General features: G+C 44.3%; 1 protein-coding gene across 2 annotated transcripts; it reads right to left on the bottom strand.

The window, feature by feature from the left end:
• Positions 1-403: 403 nt before the first annotated feature.
• On the bottom strand, positions 404-20,266 carry LOC311126556 (histone-lysine N-methyltransferase EZH1-like). Of its 2 annotated transcripts, none has more exons than XM_084200548.1 (20): positions 20,060-20,266; positions 18,804-18,993; positions 18,591-18,716; positions 16,962-17,084; positions 16,534-16,651; positions 16,074-16,274; positions 15,279-15,381; positions 14,470-14,633; positions 12,730-12,821; positions 12,432-12,594; positions 6,140-6,321; positions 5,031-5,122; positions 4,820-4,848; positions 4,606-4,731; positions 3,075-3,253; positions 2,740-2,835; positions 2,494-2,575; positions 2,300-2,380; positions 2,112-2,196; positions 404-1,959 (listed from the first exon to the last, which is right to left on the bottom strand). In XM_084200548.1, the coding sequence occupies exons 2-20, from the start codon at positions 18,987-18,989 to the stop codon at positions 1,899-1,901; spliced, it is 2,289 nt and encodes a 762-aa protein (XP_084056674.1). In that variant the 5' UTR covers positions 18,990-18,993; positions 20,060-20,266; the 3' UTR covers positions 404-1,898. The 2 variants fall into 2 exon arrangements, with proteins under 2 accessions (XP_084056674.1, XP_084056675.1); XM_084200549.1 differs by having other exon boundaries at positions 1,875-1,959; positions 2,065-2,196; positions 20,060-20,148.
• Positions 20,267-24,093: the final 3,827 nt, after the last annotated feature.

Here is a 24,093-nt window from a genome sequence, read left to right on the forward strand (position 1 = left end):
GGGTAGCTTTACTTGGATCATCGCACACTAGCAACTCCTTGTTTGCGGGCTGTCCGCCTGCAGGCTGACCTTGGTCGTCAGTTGAACAGTGTTTCCTCTGACACATTGGTGCGGCTGGCTTCCAGGTTAAGCGGGCGGGTGTTAAGAAGCGCGGTTTGGCGGACGCATGACTCGACCTTCGCCTCCCAAGTCCGTTGGGAATCTGCAGTGATGAGACAAGATTGAAAAAGGGGGTAAAAAAAACAACCCCCCCCCCCAAGAAAAAGGGTTGTGGTTGAGGCTAGGGTATGTTCAACCCTGACTCATCCTAACCCACCACCCCCCAAATAGCACTCCCCCACTTCCATATTCCAGAATTATCTCTGACTGACAATGGTGTTCAACGACAAGATGCATATTGTAATAATGTATAAAGTTTTATTTTCATAGGCAAATATTGTACATAACGATAAATTCCATATTGTTTCAGTCATCTCCTTGCAGAAAGATCTCATCTTGTCATGGGTGTAAATGTCTTGGACTTAAGGATAAAAACCTGGGTGAATATCAGACCTGGATGTCAGTTCCACAATTCACTTTTATATAGCGTGACAACATGATCGGATGGATGGTTGTATGTACACAACATCCAGGTGGGGCACTTGAAAATTGAAATTTTGTCATTTTTTAAAATTTTTCCTATTTGCTTTTCCGTGACGATTATAACCGTAAAATGGTTACCTGTAACACAATCCTGTCCATTATATACAATACAAACATAATGACTTCCCTTCTCTTTCTGTTTAGATTCATTTGGCACTTTCAGGGAAGACTATAGTGTGTTCATGGTTCTTATATATGAATATAGTCTTTTCGGATTTAGAGGAGCTGACACTCATGTAAACTGAATGGCAAATACTTCATAAAGTATACATATCACTGAGTACCAATGGCACAGGTGACTAGAGTTGTCAAACTAAAGGAGGAATGAGATCTCCCACCAACCACCACTTCAGAGTTCACATTCAGTTAGTCGGTTTCTCGTACTTTTTGAAGAACATTGATATAAATGCACAGTAAGTTATTTCACTATGTATGAAGGGGGTGTTGTTGATGCTATAGCCACAGAGACAGGTCAGATACAGAGCTTTAGCATTATCATGAGTTTAGCATTGCCTCCAACAGCTACCAGGAAGAGGCTTTTTCTGAGTAACAGGAAAGGTAACATGACAGGATACTGAGTTCCTCCATAGAGCTGCATTTGACAATAAAAGCTAATTATCTTGCTATTGTGCTTACAGTTAATTTTAAACCAAAAGACAACACATGCGCTGTCTTGCACTGTTAATAGATACACTGTAGGCTAAAAGCTAGCGTTGCTCATTGAGAGAACAAGCAATTGTTATTAGATGTGAGTACAGTAACAAAAATACAGAGAATAACACACAGCATGTTTTCATGTTAAAAATAACAACAATGCCATGAAGCTGATGGTACAGCATAAGCGATACATTGAATATATACTGTAGATAGTAGGTTTTGTTGCCATTCTAATTGCTTTGTTTCTTTCCAGAAGCTTCACGTACACACTTTCGCTAGGTGAGTGATAAAGCAGTGGGGAAGTGCATCATACAGAGAGAGGAAGTGATGTCACTGATGTGGTAGCAGGAGGAAATGATGTCACCAAGGGAGAAGAAGACCACTTAGTCACAGCACTGTTGTCAATGGGGACTAGTCAGTAACATGGATCGGCCATTTGAATTCTCCTCCATCACAGTGAATGTTTCAGATTCCAATAGAGCTTCTGTGTTTGTTGTGGCATTGTGGGGAGGAGCAGAAGCGTTACCAGGTGGCTGAGGAGGAGAGGGGGTCAGTCAGCAAGGGGTCAGTGCGGGTGGCTGAAATGCAGCACTTTAATGCTAGGCCATGTCGATCTCTCTCTCGATCCCCACATACTTCAGGGCATCATCCTGGCTATACCTGTAAGGGGCAGGAGAGAGGGAGTCAGGACAGTGTGAAGCATCAGTGTAAAAAATGCAAGTCATCCCACAAATATCAGAGACAACCAAGGAAGGACTGCGATACCGTATTGTATCAAAGGCTCCAGTGTTCCCATGGCCACAAGGCTCTACCTATAGTCAAAGAAGAGCTCCTCCCCCTGTAGGATAGCCCGTTTGGCAAAGATCCCGATGCGGTGGTCTCCATTCACCATGACCACTGCAACAACAACAGCCCCACAGTCAACCATCACATCACTGATTTGTACAAGTCACCAAACCATCCCACAAAACAGGCTTTGTATTTGTCTATGTGATCCTACCCTTAGCGTAGCAGTTTGGGTTCACCGAGTGATTTGCAAATCTGATTTTATTCCCTTTCCGTGTGGCGTCCACGACAAAGTCTGTTGAGACATAACAGGAACAGTGTCAGCTCAGCGATCACTGAACACAGCGACTGTGATGTCCTTTAAAGGGTTAACTGTGCATCATCAGAGTGTTGAGGAATCATTTTTACCATTGTTCAGGTTGAAGAGGAAGCTGGACATGTATTTGTCGTAGATCCTCCCCCGTCGGTCTGCCTCATCTTGCGAGATCAGCTGCAGATAGACAGTTTCAGAGTGTGCTGGTCAAACTAAACTTTTTATACATTAATACAAAGCCATTAATACAAACGCATATTGATACTGTATAACACCCACACCCAACTATACCCCATAACATGATAAAGAAAGCTACGTTCAACAGTTTTATGAAGCCTCACCTCTCCACAGTACTCTGAGATGAACTCATTCTTCTGAACTGACTCTTTGATGAAGGTGCCCCACCCTGCCACATTTGAGGGGGCCAGCAGGAGGTGCTGGGAGAGGTCAGAGGTTACAGGTCAGTGGTTAAAGGTGGCTGACATTTACTCAAAATGACAAGACAACACTAGAATAATACAACTGTGCCTTTTATTCCTCAGCAAGTCATAAGCATGTTAATATGGGTTCTGACTGACCTGAATTAAGATACAGCACATCATCAGCTAAGAAGCTACCTGTAAAACCAGCTCCTATTTTCCATTCCATTGGACTGGAACATGACCCACTGGCCTACCTTCTTCAGCCCCCTTTGGATGCTGCAGTTCTTGCAGGAGACTACTTTGCTGTCCCAGTGGTCTGTGGCTCCACAGGTCATACACAGATCTGGGTCACACTCCCTTACCGCCAGGTAGCAGGGACACTGCTTGGTGTTGCACTGGGTCTTACAGCGGCAGCCTGGGAAACGGTTCTGGCCTGGAGAACAACGTAACATCCCAGGACAGTGTTCAGAGTCAGACAGGGGAACGTTCAGCGGAAAGGCTTATAGTCGCTTTTAGAAACTGCATAGAAACATACTGCGGTAACAGAGAGGCCATTCGAGTTATATGCCTCAGTGGACTAGAAAACTATTTTGTAACAGAATTCTCTGTGGCGGCGTGGCGAACGGCAACCACATTTTCATTAATGAACGCCGCCTCAACGATAAAAAAGCTGCTGCTCTGTAATGCACCTCATCAATCACTGACCTCTGCTGGCAGCTATGCTGAAATACAGCTGTGCTGAGAGTAATGGAAAGCCTTCTGGGCAGAGGAAGAAGGAAAATGAACAGCAGACAACTTAAATGTCCCTCTCGTCTCCAACAGGTTTAGCTGGAGGACAATACTCCCTAACTAGAGCAGTAACATTAGTCTTGTCTCTCCTCCTTCCTAAGTGTGCTTCCCTACAGTCTGTGTGGCTGTGTGTGTGTGCATCATCGAGCAGTGTTTAGTCGTAGCAGTCTGACTGGTATAAATGTAGGGATGGATGATGTTGTAGCTCAGGCACTGTGCCTGTCACATGTCTTTGATTCCTCTCCAGGGCTGTGGAGCTCACACATGAAACCCTCCATACGCTGCTTCCTGTCATAACCAGGGAGGGGGAGCTGCTTCCTGTCAGAACCAGGGAGGGGGAGGGACAACTGTATTTCTATTAGAAGACTAGATGAGCCAATTCTCTCTCTCTCTCTCTCTCTCTCTCTCTCTCTCTCTTTCTCTCTCTCTCTCTCTCTCTCTCTCTCTCTCTCTCTCTCTCTCTCTCTCTTCTCTCTCTCTCTCTCTCAGTGCGTGGGCCCGGCCATTCTGCCTCATTTCTCCTGGGATGAATGTGTCAGAGCATTGTGAACACAGCCCCCTGCTGAACAGACGCCCCTGCAGCTAACCAAACCCTGCCTGCCAGAGGACAGCTTATCCCGCGAACACACAGCGAGGAGGAGGATCGTCTTACACACTGCTCCACTGTCTATTATAGCCTGTCCAAAGGGCCTTTTTATCCACCGAGAGAAAGAGAGCTAGTCTTCAGTAGAATTGTCCTGTGAACACATTACAATTCCCATTACAGAGTAGAGCTGTGAAACCTCTCGCTGTCAGTACATGTACTAGTAGTACACATTTACCACAGCCAGTTTAGTGGAAGGAGTGTTCAGTATGTGTTCAAATATGGCTCTGTTAAGTCTTGAACTTCTGCAAAAGGTCTGTACGTGTTGGGAAGTGGTGTGTGTGTGTTGGGATGTGGTGGGTGTAATGGTGTACGGTAGCAGTAGAGGTGTGTTTGGGTAAGGTGACACTCACACTCGTGCTCACACTGGCAGAACTTCTCACAGAAATTCTGGGTCATCACACATGGACAGGAGCTGTCACATGGGTGGTCCGGGTGGTCACATGGCTGGTAGTTGTACACCTGATTGGACGAGTTATCTAGAGGACAAAGGCTTTAGTTATACAGAAATGCAAATGACAATGTTAAGTTGACTATTTCAATACTTCAGTCAAGTGAAGAACTCACCTTTCTTGAGCTGTATCTTTGCCCATAACCTACAAAAGAAATGAAAAGCACTTTCAATAATCATGTATTTTTCTGTACAAAGGTATTTGAAAAATAGCAGTTCATCACAGTTTTCCGCAAGGTTTCATCTATTTCTCCCACTGATCTGTGTATCAGGGTCCATTCTGCAACAGGGACTGTGAGTGAGTGTAAAAGTCGGCGGCCATCTTGCCTGTGCTTCCTCTTCTTCTTCTGAGGGGAATTGCCACCATCCTCCAACGGAACGCGATGGATGAGGACCTCTTTCACAGCAAACTCATACACCTGAAGGAGAGAGAGCACACACACATTAACACACACATGCAAGCATATTCGTCCACGCATACACACAGATATGACACATCTATACACAACTATGCAGAATCTTGTGTGGTTCTGGACTTGGTCCCATTGTGTGGTTGAGTGTCACTCAAATTAAGCTGGGAAGCGCATCACTGCATGTGATTACTCCATAAAACATCCGGTCCTCTCCTCCCTACCAGAACCCACCACCATCTCAGTGTAATACACACAGACACACACACACACACACACACACACACACACACACCCATCCCTCTCCCCACACACACCCACAAAGCCCCAAACCACTTCTGCCTGCCAAAAACACAGATTTGGCTTCCTCCCTAAAACAGACAGACACACATTACGCAGAGGGAGGGACTGGGAATCTCGTAGCAGCAGCTTTTCCATCTAGCCAAACCACAGGCTCTCTGAGGGATAACAGGGCCATGCTATAGAGTAACACTAGCATTGTGTTGGGATCCCTCAGACTGGGGGATGGGATGCTGCTGCAGGGGGCAAAGCTACTTTGCAATGTCTGTGGTTGATCTCTGTCATCGCGCTTCGCCCTCTTTGTCTATCTGTCTTTGTTTTGGAGGATTGGAACGTGTCTCTCAATGGCTTTGTAAATCTGATCAGAGGCCCTAATATGTTCCCCATACAATACTCCCATAATATAGACACATAACATCACCACAATACCTCAAGTAGGAAGGGATCTGTTTGCTATAAGCCGGAGTCTCTGAGAATAACAAAGATGTCATGTACATGTCGTAAAAGTCCTAATTTATGACAATTTTCCACACAGTATTATGTGTTACGACACTTCTATCAATGGCAACACACTACATAAGTCACAGCACAACTTTGTTATCTTGTCTGTCTGTACATGTCTGTAATGTGTTTTGGTCGTTTGTGTGTAGGCCAGGAGACTTGCTTTAATTGGTGTATCAATAGAGTATATGAGCATCTGCTGGGTGTAGGTTCTTGGTGGTTCACCTGTTTGCAGGTCTTGGTGCTGATGAGGCGAGCGATGGAGCAGAAGTTGTTGTAGTAGGTTCCGTGCAGCACTCTGAACAGAGACTCCTCCGCCCCACTCCACTGGACAGGAGTTTCCACCTGCTCCCTGTGCTCCTCCCCCGGGCGCAGCTTGGTGGGAGTCTGACAGCGAGAGTTGCTCTCTGACCGTACACAAAAACACACACAGAGAGGGTATTTGAGACTTATGCTCATACACCCACTGCCAAAGGCAGAGAGCGACATGTTGCTTGGCAACAGGTTCAAGGCTGTGTTACTGTGACCACATGCTATGACTGGGGAATGCTTATTAGTCCGCTCATCAATCTGTTTTTACACATGATTTGAGCTAGTGGGGAAGGCCGCTGAGCCACCAGCTTAAGTCAGTAGTCTATCTTCAAAATGAAGAGCTGCAGTGACATCACAGTACAGATATTAGTTCCTTCCAAACTGAATGCAAGAGAGAGACAGTAGAGAGAGAGAGTGAGTGATTAAGACAGAGAAAACGAGAGCGAGTGGAAAGTGCTCTTTTTCCCTCTCACTGTTCTCCACATCAGTCTCTCAACAGAAAGAGGAAACCGGGGGGAGGGGCTGAGTGAAGAATCTGTTTGTTTTGGGGCTGAAGCGTGCAAAACCCATGGTTGGATTGTTGTGTTTGGATAGCGAGTGAGAGAGAGCGAATGGTTTTTCAAAACTGTCATCTTCAGCCAAGGTTCTCTTTTCTGATGTACGGCATTCAGCACACATGAACCATTCTGGTATATGAGAATTAGTCAATCCATTCTGTCAGTAATACACTTAGGTATGACAGATATACTGTAGTACTGTAGTAGTTGAGGCATTAGTGTTTTCCTACCTAAGAAGATAGGAAGCTGGTAGTCTCCTATTCATGAGTTGCATGTTTTGTCACAATATTGTTTTGAACGTTCATTTTGGACTGATGCCCAACTGAGCATTCAACTCAATGTATCGTCAATGAGCACTGATGAAGATTTAATCAAAAGTGCATTACAGTGGCTTGGAAATACAATGCCATTCAAAAGGAGGCTAATCATTAGAAGGAAAACCTTTTGTCATCATTTTGATGTCGCCAGATTGACTTTGTCACATGTGCCGAATACAACAGGTGTAGACATTACAGTGAAATGCTTACTTATAAGCCCTTAACCAACAATGCAGTTTTAAGAAAAATAAGTGTTAAGTAAAAAATAGATAAGTAAAAAATTTAAATAACAAATAATTAAAGAGCAGCAGTAAAATAACAGTAGCGAGGCTATATACAGGGGGTACCGGTACAGAGTGAATGTGTGGGGGCACAGGTTAGTTGAGGTAATTGAGGTAATATGTACATGTAGGTAGAGTTAAAGTGACTATGCATAGATAATAAACAGAGAGTAGCAGCAGCGTAAAAGAGGGGGTGGGGGGAACAATGCAAATAGTCTGGGTGGCCATTTGATTAGCTGTTCAGGAGTCTTATGGCATGGGGGTAGAAGCTGTTAAGAAGCCTTTTGGACCTAGACTTCGCACTCCGGTACCACTTGCCTTGCGGTAGCAGAGAGAACAGTCTATGACTAGGGTCACTGGAGTCCTTTACAGTTTTTAGGGCCTTCCTCTGACACCGCCTGGTCCTGGATGGCAGGAAGCTTGGCCCCAGTGATGTACTGGGCCGTACGCACTACCCTCTGTAGTGCCTTGCGGTCGGAGGCCGAGCAGTTGCTATACCAGGTGGTGATGCAACCAGTCAGGATGCTCTCGATGGTGCAGCTGTAGAACCTTTTGAGGATCTGAGGACCGATGCCAAATCTTTTCAGTCTCCTGAGGGGGAATAGGCTTTGTCGTGCCCTGTTCACTGTCTTGGTGTGTTTGGACCATGATAGTTTGTTGGTGATGTGGACACCAAGGAACTTGAAGCTCTCAACCTGCTCCACTACAGCCCCGTCTTTTTGCTGTAGTCCACAATCCTCTCCTTTGTCTTGATCACGTTGAGGGAGAGGTTGTTATCCTGGCACCACACGACCAGGTCTCTGATCTCCTCCCTATAGGCTGTCTCATCGTTGTTGGTGATCAGGCCTACCACTGTTGTGTCGTCGGCAAACTTAATGATGGTGTTGGAGTCGTGACTGGCCATGAGTCATGGGTGAACAGGGAGTACAGGAGGGGACTGAGCACGCACCCCTGAGGGGCCCCCGTGTTGAGGATCAGCGTGGCAGATGTGTTGTTACCTACCCTTACCACCTGGTGGCGGCCCATCAGGAAGTCCAGGATCCAGTTGCAGAGGGAGGTGTTTAGTCCCAGGGTCCTTTGCTTAGTGATGAGCTTTGAGGGCACTATGGTGTTGAACGCTGAGCTGTAGTCAATGAATAGCATTCTCACATAGGTGTTTATTTTTTCCAGGTGGGAAAGGGCAGTGTGGAGTGCAATAGAGATTGCATCATCTGTAGATCTGTTGGGGCGGTATGCATATTGGAATGGGTCTAGGGTTTCTGGGATAATGGTGTTGATGTTAGCCATGACCAGCCTTTCAAAGCACTTCATGGCTACAGACGTGAGTGCTACGTGTCGGTAGTAATTTAGGCAGGTTACCATAGTGTTTTTGGGCACAGGGACTATGGTGGTCTGCTTGAAACATGTTGGTATTATAGACTCAGTCAGGGATAGGTTGAAAATGTCAGTGAAGACACTTGCCAGTTGGTCAGTGCATGCTCGGAGTACACGTCCTGGTATTCTGTCTGGTCCTGCGGCCTTGTGAATGTTGACCTGTTTAAAGGTCTTACTCACATCGGCTACAGAGAGCGTGATCACACAGTCGTCTGGAACAGGTGATGCTCTCATGCATGCTTCAGTGTTGCTTGCCTCAAAGCGAGCATAGAAGTAATTTAGCTCGTCTGGTAGGCTTGTGTCACTGGGCAGCTCGCGGCTGTGCTTCCCTTTGTAGTCTGTAAAAGTTTGCAAGCCCTGCCACATCCGACGAGTGTCGGAGCTGGTGTACTACGATTCAATCTTAGTCCTGTTGTGGTGCGTGATTTTGAAAGAGTCAGGCACAGGAGGGTAAATCACAGGATAAATGGTTTAGTCTGTAACACAGCGGTACGCAACAATGCGGGGGTGGAAATACTGCGCACTGGAAAACAACAAGGCACACGGGTGAATATCCCGGTGATACACAATACAAAAGAGCTCCACCTAGCTATATTAACCTCCACAATAAATAAACACAAAGACAAGGGGGCAGAGGGAACACTTATACAGGTACTGATGAGGCGATATGAACCAGGTGTGTGTAATAAACAAGACAAAACAAATGGAATGATGAGATGAGGAGCGGTGACGACGAATGCCGAAGCCTGCCCGAACAAGAAGAGGAGTTTTTTCCCTTCTGGTTGCACATTTAACATGCTGGTAGAAAAGAGGTAAAACGGATTTAAGTTTCCCTGCATTAAAGTCCCCGGCCACTAGGAGCACCGCCTCTGGATGAGCGTTTTCCTGTTCGCTTATGGCCTTATACAGCTCATTGAGGGAGGTCTTAGTGCCAGCATTGGTTTGTGGTGGTAAATAGACTGCTCTTCTCTGTGTCACAGAGGCTCTCCGCACTGCTAAAGCTAACTCTCTCTCCTCTGCTCTTGTCCTTCTAGACCTGTCTGCTGCCTTTGATACTGTGAACCATCAGATCCTCCTCTCCACCCTCTCCGAGCTGGGCATCTCCGGCGCGGCTCACTCTTGGATTGCGTCCTACCTGACCGGTCGCTCCTACCAAGTGGCGTGGCGAGAAGCTGTCTCCGCACCACGTGCTCTCACCACTGGTGTCCCCCAGGGCTCAGTTCTAGGCCCTCTCCTATTCTCGCTATACACCAAGTCACTTGGCTCTGTCATATCCTCACATGGCCTCTCCTATCATTGCTACGCTGACGACACACAACTAATCTTCTCCTTTCCCCCTTCTGATAACCAGGTGGCGAATCGCATCTCTGCATGTCTGGCAGACATATCAGTATGGATGACGGATCACTACCTCAAGCTGAACCTCGGCAAGACGGAGCTGCTCTTCCTCCCGGGGAAGGACTGCCCGTTCCATGATCTCGCCATCACGGTTGACAACTCCGTTGTGTCCTCCTCCCAGAGTGCGAAGAGCCTTGGCGTGACCCTGGACAACACCCCTGTCGTTCTCCGCTAACAACAAGGCGGTGACCCGATCCTGTAGGTTCATGCTCTACAACATTCAGAGAGTACGACCCTGCCTTACACAGGAAGCGGCACAGGTCCTAATCCAGGCACTTGTCATCTCCCGTCTGGATTACTGCAACTCGCTGTTGGCTGGGCTCCCTGCCTGTGCCATTAAACCCCTACAACTCATCCAGAATGCCGCAGCCCGTCTGGTGTTCAACCTTCCCAAGTTCTCTCACGTCACCCCGCTCCTCCGCACACTCCACTGGCTTCCAGTTGAAGCTCGCATCTGCTACAAGACCATGGTGCTTGCCTACGGAGCTGTGAGGGGAACGGCACCTCCGTACCTTCAGGCTCTGATCAGTCACTACACCCAAACGAGGGCACTGCGTTCATTCACCTCTGGCCTGCTGGCTCCCCTACCTCTGCGGAAGCATAGTTCCCGCTCAGCCCAGTCAAAACTGTTCGCTGCTCTGGCACCCGAATGGTGGAACAAGCTCCCTCACGACGCCAGGACAGCGGAGTCACTCATCACCTTCCAGAGACATTTGAAACCCCACCTCTTTAAGGAATACCTGGGATAGGATGCGGAGTCACTCATCACCTTCCAGAGACATTTGAAATACCCACCTCTTTAAGGAATACCTGGGATAGGATAAAGTAATCCTTCTACCCCCCCCCCCCCCCCCCCCTTTACTCCAACCCCCCCCCCCCCCCCCCCCCCACCCAAAAAAGAAAAAGAAAAAAAGAAAACGTAGTAAAGTGGTTATCCCACTGGCTATAAGGTCAATGCACCTATTTGTAAGTCACTCTGGATAAGAGCGTCTGCTAAATGACGTAAATGTAAATGTAAATGTAAATAGACAGCGACGAAAAATATAGATGAAAACTCTCTTGGTAAATAGTATGGTCTACAGCTTATCATAAGATACTCTACCTCAGGCGAGCAAAACCTAGAGACTTCCTTAATATTAGATTTTGTGCACCAGCTGTTGCTTACAAATATACACAGACCACCACCCCTTGTCTTACCGGAGGCAACTGTTCTATATTGCCGATGCAGCGTATATCACGCCAGCTGTATGTTATCCATGTCGTCGTTAAGCCACGACTCAGTGAAACATAAGATATTACAGTTTTTAATGTCCCGTTGATAGGATATCCATGATCGTAGTTTGTCTATTTTGTTATCTAATGATTGTACGTTGGCTAATAGGACTGATGGTAGAGGCAGATTAGCCACTCGCCGTCGGATCCTTACAAGGCACCCCGTACTACGTCCTTACGTCTCTTTCTCCTGCGAATGACGGGGATTTGGGCCTTGTCGGGTGTCTGAAGAAAATCCTTTGCGTCCGACTCGTTAAAGAAACAAATCTTTGTCCAGTACAAGGTGAGTATTCGCTGTTCTAATATGCAGAAGCTGTTTTCGGTCATAAGAGACGTGGCAGAAACATTATCTACAAAATAAGTTACAAATAACGCGAAAAAAACACACACAATAGCACAATTGGTTAGGACCCCGTAAAACGGTAGCCATCTTCTTCGGCGCCATTCTTCAAACTTTAGATGCAGTATAACGTTAGCTTGTTAGCTAAGATTGTTAGCTAAGATTGAGGGGAGGACACCGGATTTTTACTACTAAACATTTGACTACTTTAGCAATGTAATCGTATTTCCAGGCACTATAGTGTAATTTAGACTAAACAGTCGTTAGCCTCCGTCCAGAACTGACTGGGCTTATCACGACTTTAGGGCACCACTATGGCTTGAGAAGGTTCATAACAATGGCATGACGCGACCGAGTGACGGAGGTGCAACCTATGAATAAATAGTACCTTAGAAGCTAGTCTTTCCCATAATTGAAGAGTTTGTCTGTCTCTTAAAGTACTTACGGACCAGACAGACCAACATGAACATCGGCCGCGCGCAGGGGGTGGCCGTCCTATCGCCTCTGACCTCAGAACATCGGCTGTCATTTTCTGTTAATTTCCCAATGATTCTACATGTTGAATCGCCACCGTTTGTTGACACCCAACAGGTGATCTACTGCGCACGGCCGATGTTCGTGTTGGTCTGTCTTGACCCTTATAAAACTAGTGTTTCCCCAAGCTACCTGAGGAGCTGGTGGTCTCGTGTTCACTATCCCCCTCCTTGGCCTCCTCAGTGGTGCCTGACGGGCCGGGGCAGCTGGAGCTCGGCGGGCGTGGCTTTCGCCGCCGGCGACGGGACTTCTGGGAGCGCAGCATCTCCTGATCCGCAAACTCTTTGGCCCCTTTCTTTAGAGGAGGGAGAGAGGATGAGAGGGACAGAAATGAAGAGATAGACGAGTGTTAAAGTAGGGCTGAATGGATCAGAACATGTATGTTGTCGGGCAGTTAAACACAGAGGACATGTAGAGGATCTGAGCACACCTGTAGCAAAAAGCAGTCCAGACCACAGGGCTCTGTCTCCATGCGAATCTCCTTGCTCTTCCTCTTGTAAACATTGGGTGTAGCGTGAAAAGCTGGAAAGACACATACAGTATATTGTTACTATCAGTATACTTGTTAGTAGAACAGTAATACTAGGGACGTAAAACATTCAGCATGCTGCACAGACCCTATGGATGCTCTAGAGATTCTGGTTAAATTGTGCTTAGGAGCATATAAACTGTCTGCATGGTTAAAGTAGGAAGGAATATATGTCATTGTTGTAAACATGTATGAGTCTGCTACATTTACTATCATCATATATTAAAATATTGAATTACTTTGACATATTTATGTTATATTACTTTAATGTCCCTATGGTGGACAGAATGTGTTACTATATTACACATACTAATGTTTTTACCACACAAGAATAGCAGGAAGTACACATCCTTTTTACCTCAGATTGGTGATGTTAATATTACAGTTTATAGTCATCATGATCTTTGGTTTAGTACCAGTGGCTGTGTCCGAATACCCATACTTGCGTTCTAAATATGCGAAAATATAACGTTTTCTAGTATTTGAAAATGTTGTATGCTTTAAATGCCAGGATGTCATACTAATTTAGGGTTTCCATTTAGTAGAATTCGCTGCACACTGTTGAGGAAGATAATCATTTTGAGACCAACGTGTGTTTGAAAACAGCTGATAATCAGATATGGTGACATGCTGTACCAAAATGAACCAATGGCGGGAATCAACACAATTGTGCATTAGATGATACATTCTCAGTGTGGACTTAGAACGCAGCTGTCATTTTCAGACCACAGTAGCTAGAAAAACAATGAGCGCTCCTCCCATAAACATCTCTGGCATTACATGAATTAATGGATTTGAGGGTTAAACTATCATTCAAATGAACGCCAACCCCTGTTGCTATTAGAAACCGATGGTGAAGTGGTGATTCATTGAAATTATCCAGTCCAAAAAGTGTTTCCTTTTCCGTATTGATGACAGGTTGTCATCCTTCGACAGATATATGTAGTATACCCAAGTTCATTGAGGTTTGTCTGTTAGAAGAGTGCTAACGGTACATATCACCACGGTTATTGTCCTAGTTCTATTGATTTCAATACAATATCGATGTGAGTGAACAACCTAATCAATTCCATTCTTCAGTTTGTAAGGCGCTAATTTTGCAAAATACAAGTATTCTGAACATGTGTGACACGTGTGTGTAGGGTGTAACTTGTATGTATTGGTCTTCAAAATATCACAAGTTATTGCAGCATATTGATTATGAATTTGGACATCTAAAACCGGTGTTTTGACACACGGCCATAAATCAAAAAGCCATGACAACAGGAAGCAGCAACAGTGTCATTTTCAATGTATGTTTTAGGAATATAAATGGTACTTTTAAAATGATTTTTTAAACAGAATTCTACTTGATCGGGTAAAAACTACTGAATGAGTCCAAAAACGTGCTATGATTTATAGATTTTGATGATATTAGTGAAGTCATGAAAATATGTTTGTCCTGGTTAGTAATAATGCATTTATTATAACACTAGAGATGTGTTGATTCCAAGAGTCTGAGTGAGACAGAGAAAAAATAAAAACAGAAATCTAGAGGAAAAGCCACATGTTGACAGATGTCAATAGGTTAAAAACACAGAGAGAGAGTTAGAGAGAGATACAGAAAGTGAGAGAAAATAGTCAACCCAAAGGACACATTACGGTGGAGGAAGCAGTCGTATTTGAAGCAGCGCCTGCAGAAGAGCGTGTGGAAGGAGTGTAGGGACTGCTCCCGCTGGACAGACTTGGCGAACGGCCCGTCTATGTTAGGGGTGCACAGGGGGGGCAGCTTTACCGGGCTGGGGGGCTCCAGGAGGTCCTTGTACCTAGGGAGGTGTCATTTGGGGAAGAAGAGGATAAAACAAAACATAGCCTTTCTATGTATAATATAACTTTGTATCAAGATTGTATTTTGTATGAGCATGGTATATGGCATGATATACAGTAGAAGCGGGAAACTACAGTAAGTAGCTGTATTCTGACTCGAGTAGGCCTATGCCAGGGGTAGGCAACTAGATTCAGCTGCGGGCCGATTTTTGTCGGAGTGGATGGTTGTGGGGCCAGAACATAATTATATTAATTTGTACATTGCAAATTGACCACAACTAAGCCCCAAAACAGATTGTATTTGAAAATAACTATAATTTCATACCTTGTTTACATTGAGACACTTGGGAACAGATTTCCTAAATGAAACTAATTTTTAGCTCCAGAATAAATCACCCGCCCGCGGGCGGCCTGTTGCCGACCCCTCGCCTATGCTCATTTGCAGGTGGATTTGGATGTGTGTTAAGTTTGCGGTATTTTCTAAGAAAAAGGCTTTTCAGACGGTGATGCAACAACTTCTCTTTTGAGTGTGAGAAGAGAGGGCAGAGAGCATTATTAGCATCTCCCTGAGAGCTCCCATCTCCATGGTGAACACTAAGCAACGCTCGGCTAAGCACAGCACAGTTGTTGGGTACTTTTCTTACTTTTCCTTCAGCTCCTCAGTCGTACCCTTGTAGGGGAACATCGAGGCGATGGCCGTGAATATCTTTTCATGCGGGATCTTCTTATTGGCAGGCAAATCCCTCACTAAGGAAGGTGGTGAGAAGAAAAGCAAAGAGCAGATCATTAGCAACTCAACCACCCCTTTTCTAGTTCCCAATTCCCGTTGAGATGTAATTGTGTTGCATTTTTTGCCATGTAAGCAATCATATTGGAACGATAGCAAAGTCCTGTGCCTATTAAGAAGGACTGTTTGTCCATGTACTCTGTGTAATAAGAGAGTACCAGTGGCACAGGGTGTTTGTCATACTGATGTGTTCTGACACTGAGTGACAGTGTCTGATGCCACAGTGTGTAGAGTAGCTCCCCCCCCCCCCCCAGTTCCCATAATCTCCAGCGCTCTCAATGTGCCAGAGGTCACAGGGCCTTGTAACTGTAGCCTGGTCTTATTGTACCGGTGTTCAGACCAAACAGGTTCCCCCACCACCCTGTCTGTCCCTGCTGGCTCCTGTACAACATGGGGTACAGCACAGTCACAGTGATCAGCCTGACCTGTACCTGCTGTTCTCTCATGCCACTGATAAGAGTAGGAGGACAAGTCTATGCAAAGACAAATAAGCATGCACACCGATAATCCAGCATAGTAAGACCAGTGACTCTTATATAGAAAACAGCATGTATTGCCTTTTGTTAGATAAGCATCCAATCATATCTAGGAGACATGAACTATGTTAGTTGTGGTTACATGTGTCAGTCAAAAGTTTCTGGAGGACACTTACCCTCTATGACACTCCTCCTCTTCCTCCTGAAGAAGGCTGTGGGCCCCACCTTGGTCTCTTCAGTCCCTTCCCCAGAGCTCTTCCTCACCCCCTTCTCCTCCTCTGTACCCCCTTTCTCCTCCTCTTCCTCCTCCTGGTCTGAGTACTGGCTTAGTGCCTCCACTAATTCTTTAAAGATCTCATCGTTGATGAACCCTCCCTCTGGGAGACAAACCACACAGTCAACATGTCAGCGCCTACTGATGACATCATACAACATGCGTCAGCACATATCCCCTAAACAATTAAGATTACCCCAGCAGCACACAGCAACGCACTTACTGTACCGATGACATCAGAGAGCACGCCTAACCCCACATCTCCAATAAAATAACGAATTGATAAATCAGACTGACAGTGTGTGTAATCAAAACAGGACAGAAAGGATGAGATCCCTAGTCTAGGTAGGTAGGCAGGTCACCTCTGTCTCCATGGACACCGTCGTAGTTGTCGATGAGCTCCTCCAGGAAGGCCTCGTCCTGCTCCAACACCTCGTCTCCCATGTAGGGGATGTTATGGAGGAACGTCTCATCCTCCACCTAGGAAACACACACATACTCACATCTGGCTGTGTGTGTGTGAGTGTTAATGTGGTACATTAATACATCTGTGTGCATATGTTCATATTAGGGTTTTTATACCTGTGTAATAACAATGTAGTAACGATAGACGCAACCTATCATGTTGTTGCACAGTAATTGAGAATTACTTTGTTATTGCATAGAGATGGAGTTGAGCGTTTATTGTTATTACACAAGTGGAATAAGGACGTGGGTTTTTCCTGGTGTGTGTGTGTGTACGTGCATGTGTGTGTGTGTCTGTGTGTGTGTTGTCGGGAAAGCCCCATACCATGAAGTTCTGCTGCAGAGGGGACCAGGAATACATGAAGGGGATTCCTGCCACGGTCGTCAGGGGCCGCAAGGCAACCGCCTGAGCTTTAAACGCTGGGAAGCCAAACTCCACCATGCACAACTGTGATTGGACCAGAGACAGAGGGGTGAGTATGACAGAGGACAGACCAGTACTGGATTATAACCAACAGGTAGGCTACTATTACCTAACTGGATAAAGACGTTGCTACATCCACTGACACTACACTGAAATGAACTGAGAAACAAATACCAAGACTCTAGAGAAGTGTATTGTGAGAATTTCTGAACACAAGATGCTGCTCAGTCTGCCTCCAGGCTGTTTTCATCATAGGTTCTGAGAGAGTTTCGTTATTGACCTCGGTAAGACAGCCTCATGAACCCTTTTTTGGCAGCTCAGCATCTCCCTGGTTAATGAGGAGGCAGGAGTCAGAATGGGCTTGAAAGGGCTAGTTAATTTTGACCGTTAGGCCAAAATGTAGATTTCCCCCTAAATACAGATACACAAAAGTTATTATTTTTCATGATGGCCATAAACAATAACTGGTAGTGCTGTCATTTTTTAGAAAGGTCTAGAACTCACCTTTCTGGTAAAAATGTTTATAAATTGCTGAGGTGTACTCACTTTTGAGGACACAAACTCAAGTATATAGTATAAATACTATGAAAATATGAAACATTATATATGATTTTTTCCCTATTCAACAAAAGTGGCGCAATAGGGCTTGAAATTACTGAAATGCTTTCTAAATATAGTAACAATCAAATTATAAACGACTTACTATAAGATTTCACCTTTCTTATAACTGTAAAATAAATGTGATCAAACTTAGTGAAAGTACAATATTGGCACCATTTCATAAAACTGACGACTGAGACTTTTGTGCCAAACGTTCTCTGAGCAATGCAGAGACACCATTCAAATGTGTGCAGACTAACAATGTATACAAACCCTGGATTACTGACACTATGTATTGGCCATTGAGAGGCTTTGAAGCCACTGGTCGGCCATATTGGCACTCCGCAGTAGGAGCAGTCCTCCATAGGAATGAATGGAATTCTAAAGTATTTCAATTAAATGTTTCAAGGACAAAATTACATGTATTTAAGTATTTGGTGCAGACTCGTTACAACCTCAAATTTAAAGTGATTTCGTCCATCTGTGACCAAGAGAAAGTGGTCTTGTTTCAATTCTACGAAATGATTTTGTATTTTTTCCTGTTGAGAGCTATAAATCCATCTGAGAACATCACAGCGAGATGAAACTGTTATTGTTGCATCCGTTAGGCTCTCCCGTTTCATAAGACCTATTACAAGTGGTCCTCTGTAGCTCAATTGGTAGAGCATGGCGCTTGTAACGCCAGGGTAGTGGGTTTGATCCCCGGGCAAACCCATACGTAAAAATGTATGCACACATGACTGTAAGTTGCTTTGGATAAAAGCGTCTGCTAAATGGCATATTATCATATACTATATTATTATATTAAGTGCAGCTACGAGGTTCACTGTCACAGGAAATCGTTGCTTTGTCTGGATAGACCAGAAAATGTGACGCGTCGCCCCCTACTGTATGTCTCTCTATCCTTTTGTCATTCTCTCTCTCTTTCACCTTCTTGCCGGGCAGCGCTCCACCTGGGGTAGACAGGGGAACTGACTGGATCCTCAGCTTGGACCACTCCTCGTTCAGAAGGTTGGTACATTCCTCTATCTTCTGCCGGTTGGACATGAACAAGGCCTGGAAAAGACAGGAAATGTAAGAATAGTTTGGAATACCTATACACACAATCTCTCTCTCTCTCACTCTCTCTCTCATTATCCTCACCTTGACCTCCTCTGCATTTTTAAAGCGTTTCAGCTGACGGAGGCGCATGTACTCAGACTTCACCCTCTTCCTCCACTCCAACAGGCTACGGGAGGGTATGTTGGAGGCAGGACAAGGTGTTGGGGTTGGGATCAGGGCCAGGTCTGGGGCTGGGTCTGAGACAGGGGCTTCTGGGGCATCCTCCATGGTCCTGCACCATGATAGAAATGACTGGAGTTACTGGCACTGACACAAAGACAAAACACATGGAAGTGTCCTGGTCAATCGTGCTAAAGAACACTTTCCTATTTCACCAATTCTTAATAGTCAATTTTTGTGTTGTTAGCAGTAGTATTAAAGGAGGATATCGCCTGTTCGTGTGAAAATGTATTGTGTGAATTGGTTGTGCCTGACTCCAAAAACACGTTTTACTAGGATCTGGGATGTGATAACATCAATAGCAATTGGCAAAGTAATTTCCCAAGAGTTTCCCGTAAGAGAAGTGATTCAGCCCCCCCCCCCCCCCCCCCCCCCTCCACACACACACACACACACACACACAGCCAAATGAAACGCATGACTCAAACTTCTGCATGCGTGTACGTGAGCGAACCACTGCCCCCTTCTGTTAGCAAAAGCACCAAGGACTGCATAAAAAAGGATTATAGCCTGGTCAGTGCTACAATGTGCCATTCGTACTCTTTTATCATGTTTGACTAAAACAACGGAATCATAAAATAACGGGCCTATAATAAAGTGAAACCGCAAGCACGTCAAACTTGTCATATACCTAGACCAAATGGCAGTCTGAAAAACAAGTTTTCCCCTGCACATACAATGTTAGTAAAAGTGGGCGTGCCTCTTCTGAAAGCCAATATGAAAACAGAGCATCTAAGTGCGTAGTACACTTTTCCCGGATTTCATAACCTCTTCTGCAGAATTCTATAACCCTATCCCACAAAATGTTCTGGAATTGGTGAGAAGAAAACAAATGTCGCTCTGCGTAAAGGCTTTTCGTTTTCAGGGCAAATGAGTCGTATTAACGGAGTCGTATTAACCGTACCAGGCGTCAGCCTTCCTTAGAATCCTACACCAACAGCCGATAACAGAAGTCACATACGTTGAAGCATAGCCTATCCATTTCAATGATGTTAGTTTTACGCAGTGGACAGCTTTCACGCCCAACCAATAACATTATAATGTCATATTTCTAATGTGCTTCTCTGGGATGCGCGCACACATGTCTAGTTTTGATACAGTGTCGCAGTTAGAAATACCTTTAAGGATCCTCGTGTCCTCCTATTTGTAGCGACTCAAGCTTGCCACTAAAGCGTCGAACTCCGCGTTTGAGATCCACCATAAAATAAGGATTTCTTCGCTACGGACCCGAAGTAAATAATAGGGTCCGTGTATTTGTGTTCACACACCGATGGGATCCGAAGATTCCTATGTCGTCCGCAAGCATGCTGAAATTGAAGTTGTACAGTTAAAAGCTGCGCACTTAACTGGCTCAGTTAGAGAGTGACGTCTTTATTATGATCACACTGTGCCTGATAGCTGGACTGGGGTAAAAAGCGTGCGACTTGAAAGTATATGGACATTTGGATAGCCCACATGTAGCTTATGAATGATTCTACTCACAAGGGCTACACGGCTACTATAAGGCTACTACTAACGTTATTACTACTAACAGAATACTATTAGTCTGCTATTACATAGGCGTCTGGGCTACTATAGGCTACTAATAATAAGAGGATAATACTAATTTATCAAAATGTTATAGTTGATAGGTAGTTATAATAAAGATGTTTAATATGGTTATTATTTGTTCATATAATGAAGATATATATATATATAAAACTAAAACAGAGCATATGCCTATTCCTATATGGATGTCATGCATTTTAATATGAGGGTCAGGTGATGATATTTGGGAAGGCTCTAGTAACATAATTAGTTCATCACCAACAACCTTTTCTCACATACTGTATATTGGTAAGATACCCTGTTGTATTTTTCCATAATTCATGTATAAATGTAATTCACATGTATACAGGGGTAATAATAAGCCTATATTATCAATGAGTATTGTTCCTCAATCAATCATGGAAGAGGAAGACTCCAGCCTCCAGCCTCTAGTCTAGCGCATGTTGTTTTCCTTCTCTCAAGGGGCGGGTGCGCAGCGCGAGCTTGGGCTGTGGCGCGCTACTCATAGTCACGTGATTCTCAGAGGAACGAGAACTCGCCTGGTCCAGTAACACAGACTATCCAGCGGTCCGGCCAGGCCCATGTGAGCTGTGTTCTACAGTTAGTGCTCATTGAACAGTGGCCTGGCCTACCATTAGAGACATAGTGTATTTTATGATACACTATGTCTGTTTAAATTAAATGGCAAATAACTGTCTGGAAGATAGAAAGAAAATACTCTATGCAAAGCATAATCTATAATAGAGTGTTCATAAATACCTTAGAAACAGTTAATAGATACATATTACATATTCAAGTCATTCTGATGGCAATGTAAATGCTTTATAAATGTACTGTGCAGGTGGGAGTGAAAACTAACAGAACTGCTGAAAGTGAACCCTGCTGTCTTTTTTCTATACACAAGATGGCAGTGTAGGCCTTAGATTTGATTACAGTTGTACCAATATCGCAATATTAGGCATACATTTCTCCTAGGGTGTAGAATGACAAGTCTACGGCTGGTTAATAGCAACTAGTTTATGATCTGGTTATTGGGTGATAGTGTAAGTGATAGAACAGGGGTGGGCAGAATGAGAAGTAGCAGGATGAAAATGATGACTGTAAGTCGCTTTGGATAAAAGCGTCTGCTAAATGGCATATTATATTATTATTATTATTATTATTATAACATAATCAACTTGAAAACATCAGGCCCAATCAGAATAAAAGAGTGATTAAGTAATGAAATAATCTTCAAAACGTGTCCAGTTGCTGTCTTTGACAGAAACCCTATGCTCAGTCTTCACTGTGTATCATCAGGCCTTATAGATCATTTATTGATCATTGATTCACATTCAGTACAGTATGTCCTACAATGGAATAATGTACATGTACAATTAGATCTGATTCTCACTCATAGTTACTGGCTGTGTATTCCTGGGGATGTATGCATTAACCGTCTCAGAGTTGGAGTGCTGACTTGCTAACTTGCCTTTTAGATCCTAGATCAGTACTCCTACTCTGAGAGTATGAAAAATGTATGCTCTCACTAACTGTAAGTCGCTCTGGATAAGAGCGTCTGCTAAATGACGTAAATGTAATGTAAATGTAATGCTTGATACATACAGCCCCTGATCTGTAATTCTGACACTTTAGACAGTAAGGCTTTTTCAGTGTGTCACCTACAGTGCTCTTCTACAGTGTGTTTTTCTTTGCCCGCTCTCTCTCTTTTCTGGCAATCCACATTGGTGCTTGATCTGGGCCGTGGCGAGTTTATACTGGACTGTAAAACAAAAGCAAACATGAGAAAGCAGGAAGATAGGCTTGAGAGGGAGGCCCTTATCAGCGGAAAGTTTTTAATTATGTTCTATCTAAATGGCGTGTGTTACTCTTGCACCTGGGATAGGGGTTTGATATCTTCAGATGTGAGAGTGGAGATGGATCAGTTCAAAGGCCTATCGGTGCAGCTGGTGAAATACATTACACATTTATTAATCATCTCAAATAATTCTCAAATTGAGGTACTGAGGTAAGCATGTTTAGAAATTCCTCAAAATATGCTTGTATCTTGTATCCCATTTAATGTTTACTTGAGCCTCCCAAATGGAATCATTTGGTAGAAGCTGATGAGCTAGAGAGAGAAGAAGTGTAGCTGAGTTTATGGTGAAGCTTATACGATGGCACCAATAGCACAGATGACATGTGTTGCATTATCCCTTGATGGTTCCGTGCAGATTCAGATTAGCTAATGTACTCAAGCCCTTAAACGTTGGAGGTTTATTCAATCAGTTGTATAAAGAAAAACAAATAATTGATCTGTATTGAAATGTGGAATAATTTTGGCCCAGAGTCCTAGCAAGCCCAGTCCCAGGACCAGATGATGCAGACAGTACATCAGTGACGTGGATGGATGCATCATTAATGCGTCATTCTTTGTGTGTACTGGAGGGCCCAGCAGTGTCTCAATGTACTACAGCAGCTTTGTGGATACGTCAATGACAGCCTTGCAGGGGGTGAGACATTCCACGGAACTACTGCTGGGGGGAGAGATTTGTCATCAGCCATTACCTCACATAATATAATACAGAAACACAAAAACATATCTCCCCTCATCACCAGCTTGGACCCCCCCCACACTGCTGTCAGTGACAGAAAACCCAAATCATATTTGGCCTATGTACACTTCACTGTTAGTGTTTAGTTAATAAATGTTTCCCTACAAACAAAGTAAAGTTGATAAAAGTTTCCTTACAAACTTGATTCACAAGGAGCTCTAGCCTTGAGACATAACAAAATAACATCACATTTTTCTATTGACAGTTTATGTGTTGTCAAAGAGCATGTTAAAGCTATTAATTTCAGTCTTTGTTGTCTCAATCACTGTGAATCAACACTGAGGATACATCTTAAAAATCGTTTTCCACTTCAAGCAAGCTACAATGAGTGTACAAAACATTAGGAACACCTTCCTAATATTGAGTTGCACTACCTTTTGCCCTCAGAACAGCCTCAATTCGTCGGGGCATGGACTCTACAAGCTGTTGAAAGTACTCCACAGGGATGCTGGCCCATGTTGACTCCAATGCTTCCTACAGGTGTGTCAAGTTGGCTGGATGTTCTTTGGGTGGTGGACCATTCTTGATACACACGGGAAACTGTTGAGCGTGAAAAACCCAGCAGTGTTGCAGTTCTTGACACACTCAAACCGGTGCACCTGGCACCTACTACCATACCCCGCTCATACCCCGTAAATCTACACTGATTTAAGTGGATTTAACAAGTGACATCAATATGGGATCATAGCTTTCACCTGGTCAGTCTATGTCATGGAAAGAGCAGGTGTTCCTAATGTTTTGTACACTCAATGTATATCCACTCCATATGAACAGACACCTACACCTTTTTGACAGCTGAAGACTAGCAGGCTGTATGTTTGTGTAAAGATATCTGTGTAAAAAATGCTACTCAGAAATATTTCCCTGGAATCAAATCTGATTTTATTTGCCACATGCGCCGAATACAACAGGTGTAGACATTACAGTGAAATGCTTACTTACAAGCCCATAACCAACAATGCAGTTAAAAAATAAATAAAAAAATAATAATTATAGAGCAGCAGTAAATA

The sequence above is a fragment of the Coregonus lavaretus genome, assembly GCF_964263955.1.
Source record: "Coregonus lavaretus genome assembly, contig: HAP1_SCAFFOLD_922, whole genome shotgun sequence".
In the NCBI taxonomy this organism is placed as follows: Eukaryota; Metazoa; Chordata; class Actinopteri; order Salmoniformes; family Salmonidae; genus Coregonus; species Coregonus lavaretus.